The 12,500-nt window shown below is 49.0% G+C and overlaps 1 protein-coding gene across 3 annotated transcripts in view; it reads left to right on the top strand.

Annotated features, from left to right (window-relative positions):
* Window positions 1-12,500, top strand: part of kif26ba (kinesin family member 26Ba) — a 127,017-nt gene that overhangs the window by 36,510 nt on the left and 78,007 nt on the right. For all 3 annotated transcript variants that reach the window (XM_076300380.1, XM_076300379.1, XM_076300378.1), the window contains exon 3: window positions 3,326-4,036. In XM_076300380.1, the coding sequence (XP_076156495.1) occupies window positions 3,326-4,036 (711 nt within the window). The remainder of the gene's footprint in view (window positions 1-3,325; window positions 4,037-12,500) is intronic.

The following is a 12,500-nucleotide window of genomic DNA, read 5'->3' as shown; positions in this document are numbered from 1 at the left end:
GGAGAGGGGGAGAGAGAGAGAAAGGAGAGGAGGAGTGTGGGAGAGAGGGGGCAGAGAGGCAGAAAACAAGAGAGGCAGAATATAAAGTGAAATAGAGGAAGGAGAGGTAGAAAGAAGAGAGAGAAGTGGGGTGTAATCTGATGCCAACTGGGCAGTGCAGCGTTTCTCTCCTGTCAATGTGTGACACCCACACCCACACACACACACACACACACACACACACACACACAAACACACAGGACACTGCACTGGAACTCAGAATGGCCCTTAGCCAATCACACAACAGACCTGGGGGTTCTCAGCCAATCACAGGGCAGGCCCGGGACCCTGGTCAGAGGCAGCGAGCCCTCTCCGCTCTGATGGTTGTTTGTTTACGTGTGCTTCTCTCCTCACAGCCTCGCCTGCTGGCACTGTGCTGCTTAACCAGGCTGGGAGTGGGGCTCCGTGAAGACAAGTGTGTGTGTGTGTGTGTGTGTGTGTGCGTGTGTGTGTGTGTGTGTGTGTGTGTGTGTGTGTGTGTGTGTGTGTGTGTGCGTTTCTCCCCTTCTCCTCTGCACTCTCAGTCACGTCTGCTGGTGCCATGCTGGTTAACCAGGCCGTGCATCGGGCATGGGGAAGAGAAGTGAGTGTGTGTGTATGAGTGTGTGTGTGTGTGTGTGTGTGTGTGTGTGCGTGTGTGTGTGTGTATGTGGAAGCGCTCTGTCATCCCCACGGCCTGACAGGAGCTTAGTCCTGGCTGAGCCACGGAGAGCTGTTTTCTGGCACCACTCTGGGCTCGACGCTGCTCTCTCCTCCTTCTCTCCTTCTCTCTCTTTCTCTCCTTCTTCTTTTGTCCTTCTGTTTGTTTTAGTGTTTCTGTGTCTGAGTGCTATCGGGAGAGAGGGAAAGAGGGAGGGAGAGAGAGAGAGAGAGAGAAAACAGAGTGTAACAGAAAGTAAACACCAAGTAAGGCCAGCATGGATGGATTAGACGCAGGGCCAAGGCTGCTGCCAAGTGAATACATTTATGTGTAAACGTAGACCAGGAGCTTGGGGATTGTGGGTTTAAAAGAAAGCTCGATCCAAACCCATGTTTATCTTTCAGCACAAACAGAGGCATGCCTTCACATCTCTGATTTCACTGCCCTACGCGGCCTTCATGTTCAACATAAAATACATCCTACAATCGCTAAAAAGAACTGCGTATTACATTTAAACTGCATTGTTTATGAAGAGCAGTGTTAAAAATGCACATTTACACCATGGGGGAGTAGAATGAGCTGAGCTAGGTAAGAGAGTGGCCAACAATAACTCCAATCAGGCTGGGAGAATGGGCTTTGATTGTTAGCCCCCATTAGCGTGGTGCAGTTGGCGTGGGCAGGTGTGGATTAGAGAACAGCACGCTGGCGAAGGGGCTGGCACATTAGGAGCACAGAGCCTCCGCCGAGCTGCTAGCAGAGCCTCGTCAACAGGGCCTGGAGTCCGGCAGCTCACAGGCACATTTCAGCTCTCTGACCGACTGATGGCCGGTGCTCAAAATCTCACTCCTCCCCTCACCTGGAGTCCCAAGGCCAACGGTAATACTGCCCACTAAAAGACCATTCTGCCGCTGCCTACCGATGCCAGTCTGAATGTCCGCTAAAGACCAGTCAATTAACGATTAACCAAAATAGTTGATGATTAATTTAATAGTTGACAACTAATTTGTTAAATGTGGAAAGTCCTAGTGTGTGTGTGTGTATGTGTCAAAGAATGGAGGATAGGGGAGTTGGGGCGCGCGTGTGTGTGTGTGTGAGCGAGAAGTGTTAATTTACTATATTTCTGGCAGCCTAATTACACAGTGTGCTGCATCGCCCGCACCGTGTCACCGAGCTGTGCACATTCGATGGCAGAACTTAATTAAGAACTACTTCATGAGATTCTCAAGCATAGTGTGTGTGAGTGTGTGTGTTGGGGGGGGGGTGGGTGATGCAGTGGCCCCTGGAAATTGCCAATTGTAAGCCAACCACCACATCACACAAACATAATTGGGAAGGAAAAACACTTTAGGTGAAAGCTAAGATGACAGAAAGACAGGCATTTCAATGGCTAAATTGAAATTACTTTTGCGGTTTGTTAGCTGCTATTGAAACCACATCATCTCAGTGTCTAACTGCAAAACACTGAACTCACCTCCTCCTCAAAAGGAGTAATCCAGACCTAGCAGTGTTTTTCAGAGAAATCCTCAACACATATAATAATTAGGGCTGTCCACGGCAGATATGGAGGGAAAAAATGCTAATTTTCACAAATGCTGTTTGCAGCTTCTGTTCCCTTGCCACCGCATCTCTGCATATAAATTGTTACATTACCATGGCTACGGTATGGCATACTGTACGTGAGGTGTGTTTGTGAATGTGTGTGTGTGTGTGTGTGTGTGTGTGTGAGAGAGAGAGAGTCAGTGTTGTATTGAGCCTTAATCACGCCTGTGTTTTACCTCTAGCTCCAGCTTGTAGTTTTATAGTAGATTTCTGTGTAGATTTATTGGCTTTCACGTGGTGCCAACCAATCGCATTCAACGTTCATTTCTGTTCCAACTCCCTCAGTAGAGTTCCGTAACCAAAGCAACGGCACATCGCAGCCCCGACATGTCATCACGACCAGCTCGTCCTGGGATTGCGAGTAGCGGGGACGTAATAGGGGTAATGATGACATTAGTTCCTGCAGTATCGTACTCCAGGGACCCCTAACGGGGGCCTGAGCTCCGGATCTTTCCGTCTAAAGGCTTGCTGCTGGAGCCGAGCAGCTCCTCACAGCTCCCTGTTCCCCCTCTGTCAGTGCAGTGCGGGCGTAGCGGTGGGATTAAAATGAGATCAGACGGCCGTGCGCCATGATGAAATGGACTTTTAATTGCTGCAGTCGGTCCAGAGACCAAGCGTGCGTGTTTGGCACGGTGTTTGCAGGGCAGATGCATATAAATAGTTGTGTGTGTGTTTGCAGGACAGATGCGTATAAATGGTGGTTGTGTGTGTGTGTGTGGCACTGTGTTTGAAGGGCAGATGCATATAAATGATTGCTTCATAATGAACCACAACAAATGCATACTTTATTTCCTGCTCCATTTATATCCATTTATGAATGTTTTACCCAAAGGGACTCATACTGTCTCTGCTACCCATTTGTGTTTTTATTACCTTTTTGTTTTAGAGTATTTCAATGATAATGTATCTACTGTATTTTTCATTATAGAAGAGTGCCATCTAATCATCATTCCTCTTAATAATGTTAACTGACACTCACCCTGTTTCTACCTCTCTGTGTGTGTGTGTGTGTGTGTGTGTGTGTGTGTGTGTGTGTGTCTCTTACAGGACCCCTCGTTCGGCCTGCTTCTGCACGATAAGCTGCAGGTGCCCAACAGCACGCGCAAGGCGTGGACCGAGCAGGACGGCCGGTGCTCGGTGTGCGCCACGCACCTCAGCCAGCTGAAGCAGGAGGCCGTGCACATGGTGCTGACGCTGGACCAGTGTGACGTGCCGCCCGGCTCGCCCCCGTCCCTCGCCGGCCTGGGGGGCGTGCGCGGCGTCCCCAGCGCCAACCCCAACCCCGCCCGGGACTGGGCCTATTTGCCCGCCGCCTACCACTCGTCGCCACCCTCTTCCTCCTCCGCGGCGGTACCGTCCGTGCCCGTCTCCGGCGGCAACAGCACGGGGAGCGCCAACGTCTCCAGCGGCGGTGGTGGGGGCATCAGTGGCAATGGAGGAGGAGGAGGCGGTGGAGGTGGCATCGGGGGTGTCCACCACCACCAGGGCTACCCCAAGCACGGCGGCGCCAAGCCCAACAGCCTAGGGGTGAGTAGCGCGCCCGAGCGCAGGAACGGCTCCCTGAGCCACGCGGGCAAAGCTGGCACAGCTGGCACAGCTCAGACGCCGCTGCAGACGCAGCTCCTCATGAGCACTGCCAGCGCCAGCACTGGCGCCAACAGTAACGTGCTCAGCTCAGTCGCCCTGGCAACGCACCAGTACCTGGAAGGCTCCTGGTCCATGACTCGCGCCAACGGGGTCACCCTCTACCCTTACAAGGTACGTCTTGCACGGCACCACTGTCTCATTTCCCATTACCCATCAGCCACTGCATCTACTGGTCACCTGACTCACCATAGAGTTCCCTGCCATCCACCCATCCTCCTTCTCCGTTCATCTCTAATCTTTACAGTCTCTGTTTTCTGTGTTCAATATTACCTCACCATCACGTACAGTAAGGTGTTTTCAGCAGCATGCTCAAATTCATGCATCACAATTAAGTTCACAGGATCGATTTCACTGGTCAAATTAAAAGCTCCAGGGAGAAACTGGGAGAAAATTGATACATTTCGTATGAGGTGACGACCGTGAATCAATCTATCTGCACAAATAATGCATTGGGTTTGTGCAAGACTGTGGTTGCTGCAGAGAACTGTGCCTGAGTCTGTGTTTTGAACCTGAAGGGACCTTTTACCAGCCATAAATCACTCATAAATCATCCGTGCATAAATCAATCATGAGATCTCAGAGCTACTGTACACAAAAGGCCAGATGTACCGGCATACAAGCCAGCGACGCCTCTGCTCAGCGTGAAACTCCAGCATGTCCTCACATGCAAACAGGAAAGTGCAGTTTCACCTGCTGAAATATTCCACACCACACTGGGAGCTCATGACAGCGTCGGATCTATAGAATGGTCGTGTTGAGCGCTCTGAGTGCCACTTGAACTCAGAAGAAATGAAATGACTAATGAAAAAATGAGAGAATCCCAATTGGCCACTGGTCATTCCAAGGCCAAATAAATTGCACTCCAGATTGTGTGTGTCGGTGTGACACATCACGCATGTTTCTCAGAGTGTAAGGTGGAACATCTCAGCATGAAAAGAGGCGGTGCAGGTTTTAGTACATCTGGCCCGAGGGAAGCAGGGAGTGACCAGGTGAGTGGGATTTCCTCTGTCCTGCATGCCTAGTCCGAGTTAAAGAGCTACTGCGCGACTCTTTAGATAACCACACACACACATACACACACACACACACACACACACACACACATGGACAGACACACACACACACACACACACACACACAGACATGCACACACACACACATACAGAACAACACACACACACACACACACACACACACACACAGACATGCACACACACATGGACAGACACACACACACACACACACACACACACACACACACACACACAGACATGCACACACACACACACACACACACACACACACACACACACACACATACACACACAGTACATACAGAACAACACACACACACACACACACACACACACACACACACACATACACACACACACACACACACATACACACACACACACACAGCAGCAGCGGCGGTGCAGGAGACATGGTGGGAGGCCAGTAAACAGAAGGCTGCTGGTTAGAGTCTAGTCCCTTGTGGCCTCCTATTAGAGAGGCCTGGAGCGTGACATGTACCCTCCTGTGGTCACGCTGGTCTGAGTGCTAATGCCTAGCCTGTGTGGCCAATGGCCATGTGTGTGTGTGTGTGTGTGTGGGTGTGTCTCTGTGTGTGTGTGTGTGAACATGAGCCATTTGTTCTTGGGGGGTTTTGATTGAATGTGGGTCCTTGTTTTCAAGGGTTTATTTTTCAGTGTTTGTGGGTCAAATGCACCTGATGAATGCACGTATATGACTACAGTATGTTTAGCATCTGTCCATGCCTACAGTAGCAGTGCAGCCAATGCAGACGGAATAGAATAGCTATGCTCCTCTCCGTGTCCAGCAGTGCAGTGACCAGCCTCTGGTGCAGTGCTACCGTGACAACCATGCTGACAGAGCAGGCTAGGCATGGAGGAGTATTATAGTCAAAGTCAAAGTCAAACTTTATTGTCAATTCTGCTATATGTACAAAAGGCCCACGATACGGTAAAAACGACGACGACGATAGCAATACAGCGGCGATGTAAGTAGAGGTACAAATTACAGCATATAAGAAGTGGCAAAACAACTTAAGGGCAGCAAGGCACATGATAGGTTTAGCTCGTAACTCATAACTCATAACCCGGCATGCAGGATCAAGCCTCATGGGAGACTTCTAGCAGTATGTCTTGAAAACAGCGCAGGGAGATTTATTGTTGCAGGCGCGTAAATGCACGTAACCGATTGAGCCCAACTCTTCCCTCTCGTTAAGGCAGCAGTGATGGGAATGCCGTGCATCTGGTGTGTGTCATGAGTAAATGCTCTCGCTGTCTGTCTGTCTGTCTGTCTATCTGTCTTTGTTTTTCTGTCTGTCTGTCTGCCTGCCTGTGTCCTCTATCCGGTGGAGAGGAGAAGAATTTATAGCAAATTGAATTGCGTCTCTGCCATCTCCGCTTGAGCCCAGTCCAATTGAATCAACTGAGGGCCCCAGAATCACAACATTGCAATTATCTGGCCTGGACCCATCTGGGGAGAGGAGAGAGGGAGGAGAGTGGGAGGAGAGGAGAGGATAGGAGAAGAGAGGAGAGGAGAGGAGAGGAGAGGAGAGGAGGGGAGAGGAGAGAAGAGGAGAGGAGGGGAGAGGAGAGGAGAAGAGAGAAGAGGAGAGGAGAGGAGAAGAGAAGAGGAGGGGAGAGAAGAGAAGAGGAGAGGAGAGGAAAGGAGAGGAGAAGAGAGGAGAGGAGAGGAGGGGAGAGGAGAAGAGGAGGGGAGAGAAGAGAAGAGGAGAGGAGGGGAGAGAAGAGAAGAGTAGAGGAGACGAGAAGAGAGGAGAGGAGAGGAGAAGAGGGGAGAGGAGAGGAGAAGAGAAGAGGAGAGGAGGGGGGGCAGAGAATGGGAGAGGAGAGGAGATGAGAGGAGAGGAGAAGAAGGGATAGTGGAGTGCAGGAGGGGAGGAGAGGATAGTGGAGCGCTGGGTCTGGCTATATAGAGTTGAAAGAGAAAAGTGTCCAATGAAAAGGGGAAGAGTTTTTGTATGTGAGTATGTGAGAGAAAGACTGAATCAGGGAGTAAAAGAACAAAAGGGCCTGGGGTCTGAGAGAGAGAGAGAGAGAGAGAGAAACCGAGATGGAGAAAGACGAGACAAAGAGAGATGGAAAAAGAGCGAAACAGAGAGTCATAGAGAGAGAGAGAGAATGTGTGTGTGTGTGTGTGTGTGTGTGTGTGTGTGTGCGAGATCAAGAGACTGTAAGCATTTCATCTGGTTCTTGGGACTTCTGAGAACAATAATTCAGATGCTGATAATGAAGACCCAGGGGATGCCCCCTCACCCCTCTCCTCACCCCCCTGCTCAGGCATCACGGTCTGGGGTCGGGCACGTCGAGGCAGCCTGATGGGGAGAGGCACTTAGCCTCCATGTGATCAGGAAGACTTCTCACTGTTCAGAGGGCTTTTGGAGGAAGCAGCACAACGCAGTGCTGCCTGCCAGATAGTCCTCCCTGGTCTCAGCTCCATCTTTAACCCCATGCACACAGGCTGGGAGGGTGGAGGGCCCCTAACTGCTCTCACATTGGGGTTTAATGTGATTTGGTCTCAGTTATGCTCTACAGCAGTCTCAGTATGGTAAAATCGTTACCATGTGAGCTGGTTAGTTCTGGATATAGCAGATTTCATTCGTTACGGTAAGAACATTTTCAGGCAGCTGCCTAAATGAACCTCCGGCTGCATGTATCTGTTGATGATAAATAAAAATCTGCCATCTGCCATTATTTTTTAATTTTTATTGATTTTTTATATAATGTGTGTGTGTGTCTGTGTGTGTAAGTGCGGGTGTGTGTGTGTGTGTGTGTGTGTGTGTGTGTGTGTGCGTGCGTGCTTGCGTGCGTGCGTGTTTATTTGTTTATTTTAATCATAGTAGTGATAGTGATAGTGTTGCTCCATCCTTCTGCAGTGCTCTCTCCACTCCACCTCTCTCCTTCCTCCTTCCCTGATCCACTCATTCCTCGGCCACTCTCCATAGAAACCTCCTCCTCCTCCTCCTCCTCCTCTCACAGGCCACCACATCTGGCCTCCTCCTCCTCCTCCTCCTCTTGCTCCTCCTCCTCTTGTTCCTCCTCCTCCTCCTCCTCCTCCTCTTCCTCCTCCTCCTCCTCCTCCTCCTCCTCTCCCTCCTCCTCCTCTTCCTCCTCCTCCTCTTCCTCCTCCTCCTCCTCCTCCTACTCCTCTCACAGGCCACCACATCTGGCCTCCTCCTCCTCCTCCTCTTGCTCCTCCTCCTCCTCCTCCTCCTCTTCCTCCTCCTCCTCCTCCTCCTCCTCCTCTCTCTGGCCACCACATCTGGCCTCCTCTCCGTCCCCTGCTGTCCTGTTCCTGGTACCAGCGCTCTGGACTCTCATATGTCCAGGGTCCCCTCCTGGGCGCAGGTCCTCCTCCTCTGACAGCTCTCCTCTGTCCTGCCTGTGCCTGCTGGACATGGCTATGCTGAGGTTGCCCCTGTCTGAGCCGGTCAGTCTCCATGACCAGTGCCGGTGTGCACTCGGCTGTCTTCTTCTGTCGTCTTTTGCCCTTCCCCCTTTTGCCCCTTCTTGCTTTCTTCTTCGTCTTCATCTCCTGAGAGTCGTTTGAAGCCACTGTGAAATCAGCACATTCAAAGACATGATTCAATCAGGTTCACACAACGCTAGTTGGTTTAAATCATAACGTGTGAAATACTCACATTCAGGGGTCCTTTCCTCCATGGTGCCCATGTCTTCTGTTTGGTCCTCCTCATGTAGAGCCACTGCAGAATCAAAGATATATTTAAGTGAGGTTGTTATGATGGAGCTACTCTGTTATTCAGCTCTCAGTATTAGTATTGTATGTGAAGAGCGTGTGAAGGGTACCATCTGCTAGTGTGATACTAACCCTGATAGACGGCTGACATCATCTCCACTCCTCCATTGTCCTTCCTCTCCTCCGCTACCTCCACATCATCAATCTCCATGGCAGCCTGTTCTCCCTCCTCTTTCTCCACATCCACTTCTTCTTTCTGCCCATCCTCTTTCTGCTGTGCCACACCCTCCTCACTCTCCAGCTCCTCCTCCTCCTTCTCCTGCACCTCCACATGGTCCACCTCCTTCTCATCATTAACTTCCTCCTCCTTCTCCTGCACCTCCACATGGTCCACCTCCTTCTCATCATTAACTTCCTCCTCCTGCACCTCCACATGGTCCACCTCCTTCTCCTGATTAACTTCCTCCTCCTTTTTCTCCTCCACCTCCACATGGTCTTTCTCCTTCTCAGCATTAACTTCCTCCTCCTTTTTCTCCTCCATCTCCACATGGTCTTTCTCCTCCACAGCATTAACTTCCTCCTCCTTTTTCTCCTCCACCTCCACATGGTCTTTCTCCTTCTCATCATTAACTTCCTCCTCCACCTCCACATGGTCTTTCTCCTTCTCATCATTAACTTCCTCCTCCACCTCCACATGGTCTTTCTCCTCCTCAGCATTAACTTCCTCCTCCTCCATCTGCACCTCCACATGGTCTTTCTCCTTCTCATCATTAACTGCCTCCTCCATCTCCTCGTCTTTCTCGCCCTTTTCCTCTCTCCTCGTCTCTGACATCATATCCTCAGCTTCCTCCTTCTCATCCTTTCTCTCTGTCCCCTCCTCCTCTCCTTTCTCTCCTCCTGCCTTGTCCTCCTCCTCTCTCACTTTCTCTTTATCTCCCTCCTCCTCCTCCTCCTTTGTCTCACTTGCTTTTGTATCACTCTCTCTCTTCTTATTCTGCTCCTTCTCCTTCCCCTCCTCTATGAGTTCAGAGGTTTGTCCTTTTTCCTCTTCCTCATCCCTTTCGTCCACATCCAGTTCCTCTTCTCTCTCTCCATCCATTTCTCCTTTTGTCTCTTGTGGCCCATCCTGGCCAGAGCCTTCCACCTCTCCCTCCACCACCATGTCAGTCCGCTCCTCCTTCTCCTCCTCCATCACAGTTTTCTTCTTCACCTGCAAGGCCTTTCTAGATTTTTCCAGATCATTGATCCTCAGTTCTCTCATGAGAAGTTTTCTATACTCCCTTCTCAACTTCTTCTCACTCCTGCATTTCTTGCGGCCCTTGTCCTCACATACTTTTACACCCAGAGCTTCTAGTTCTTGTCTCAGTTCTTCCAAGGTGGCCTTTTTCAGTCTGCTTTCTCTTTCTTGGAGGGTTTCCCATATCTCCCCTCTCTCATCCTTGTACTCTTCCCCAGGAAGGTCATTCTCCTGCTGCACTCGGCAACAGTTGAGAAAAGCCCAAAGTCTCATACCCACATACGCACCAGCAATCAAAAATCCAGCTAACCTCTACAATACTTCAGAAAAGAGTGAGCATAAAATCAGACCAACATTTAGTGATCCTCTATGACATCATCATCATTGCTTGGCATCTTTTATGACACAACTAATAGTGCGATGGCACATAGTTACTGTAACCAGGTGGGAAAAACAACAAAGAAAAGAACTTTATGAGAATGGAATAGAATAGAACTCTATTGTCTATCTCCAAAAAGGCACTTTCCCCCCTCTGCACTCTTAAAAATCTTAACCCATGTACTGATAAATCATGCTTACTTTAATATAATCAAGATAACTGCCACCCAGTTGACTGCTCTCTGAAGAGAAAAAAAATCTCTTGGATTGATTTATTGAATTGAAATCCCAACTGATCTCTGTCCAAATGAGTAAACATGTAGCCATATGTATACTGTCTCATGTACAGTATACATGAAAGATATTGCAGAGTAATATGTGTATGTGGAGTTGAACAAGGGTAGCCTTACGAGTCCATGAGCCAGTCCATGAGCCAGTTCTTGTGTTAATCTGCTGAATCTGCAGCACCAGCTCAGGAACAGGCTTAGGCCCAGGCTACACCGGGTCCGCAACTGCAGTGCTCAGTTCGCGGAGTGTAAAAATAACCTCAGAAGACTGGTCTAATGAAGACTGGTCTAATTGTTTCGAACACACCTGCTGCTATCACATGTGGTGTAGCTAATTCCATTGATTACAGCGGCAGCTAATTGTTGCAGCAGGCGCTCCGTGATCAGAACGATTCAGTTACGTGACCGGTGTAGGCTAGCCTCCTTGCTAGTTGTGCGATGGCTGTTGCAGTCCTGGCTGCTGTATGCTCAGACTGTGAGTATTGTAGCCCATGAGTGCAAAGCTCCCGTCTTATCTGACCATGCCGCTCGTCTAATGGGCTTGACCTCTGAGCAGAGGAGAGGACACTCACTTCATAATACACAAACGCATCAGTTTGATTCATGTGGAATGTTCTTCATGGGAATCCCATTAACTGATACGGAGGCCATGTAACTACTAGGTGCTCTGCTCTGTCTGACATTAACGCCAGACTGGTCTTCGCTCTCAGGGACGTTCTTTGCACAGTCTACCATCTCACGAGGGTCCTCGTTCCCCAGGATCAGAGGTCAGGGCCACGTCAGGGCCAGATAATGATTTCACTCATGGATTTGAACTTTTTATTATTTGTCTCATGGATTTTTACATTTTTTATTATTTGTTAATTTGTTTGTTTATGTCTTGATGTCTGTGTGTGGGGCGCTTTAGGTTGCACTCTGTGCGTAAAAATGAGCCACTTGCTTTATCAGCTGGGTAATGTAGTTCCTAAACACTGAGCCACTTGTTTTATCAGCTGGGTAATGTAGTTCTTAAACACTGAGCCGCTTGCTTTATCAGCTGGGTAATGTACATTACATTACATTACATTTGGCTGACACATTTTTAACCAAAGAGACTACCAGCATGGTGACAGTCAGTGTTGGGAGTAATGCGTTACAAAAGTAATGTAATTACTGTAATATATTGCTGTTTGCGGTAACTCGGTAATGTAAGGCATTACAAAAAAAAATTGGGTAATATTTTACTCGGTACAAACTTCAGTAACGCGCGTTAAAATGCATTTTAACCAAAAATTAAGCAGTGTTTCGTTTTGATACATATTCGCAAACACCACCGTGAGAACAACAGAGAAGAAAAAATCCGCGCAAAATAGTAGAATGTTATCTCCTGATACTGGTTGAAGATGACTGTGGCTGCAGCGGACTCTATTTGCGGGATGGACATAAGCCTACGCTCAGAGACAAGGATATGAAGAACATAATAGTTAGTGCACTTTGTGCGAAACCGAAAGATCTCACTATGCCTCGCGAAATAGCACAAGTCATTTAATGAAACATCTAAAGTGGTGCCACGCTAATCTTTTTGATTCTTGATTAAACACAAACTTCTTGTGCATGTCAGCTTTGAGCTGTGAACTTGAATTCACAATTGAACTTAAAGAGAATAAAGGGATAGAAATGCAGAAAAAAGATTGTGTAGCCTGGCAGTGCCACCGCTCCCACCACGCGCATCACGCACTTTGCGTAGGGCACCAAAGGACAGAGGGGGCACCCACATGTAACCAATGAATAGTAGCTTTACTGCAAACTGCATTTCACTCTTCATCAATAGCGTTTACAATGTCACAATGCACTAACACCATGGTACATGCAAGTTTGATACCTTTTGGGTTCTCTCAATCTCCACCATGTAGTGCTAGAAGGGAATTGGTGGGTCTTCAATAATTTG

This window comes from Alosa pseudoharengus, unplaced genomic scaffold, assembly GCF_046254945.1.
Source record: "Alosa pseudoharengus isolate Yale_2024_CS ecotype anadromous, Long Island Sound unplaced genomic scaffold, YU_APseudo_1.1 YU_APseudo_1.1_scf_22, whole genome shotgun sequence".
NCBI classification, from domain to species: Eukaryota; Metazoa; Chordata; class Actinopteri; order Clupeiformes; family Clupeidae; genus Alosa; species Alosa pseudoharengus.
The sequence above is the reverse complement of the archived record's forward strand: the minus strand, read 5'-3'. Positions and strand labels throughout refer to the sequence as shown.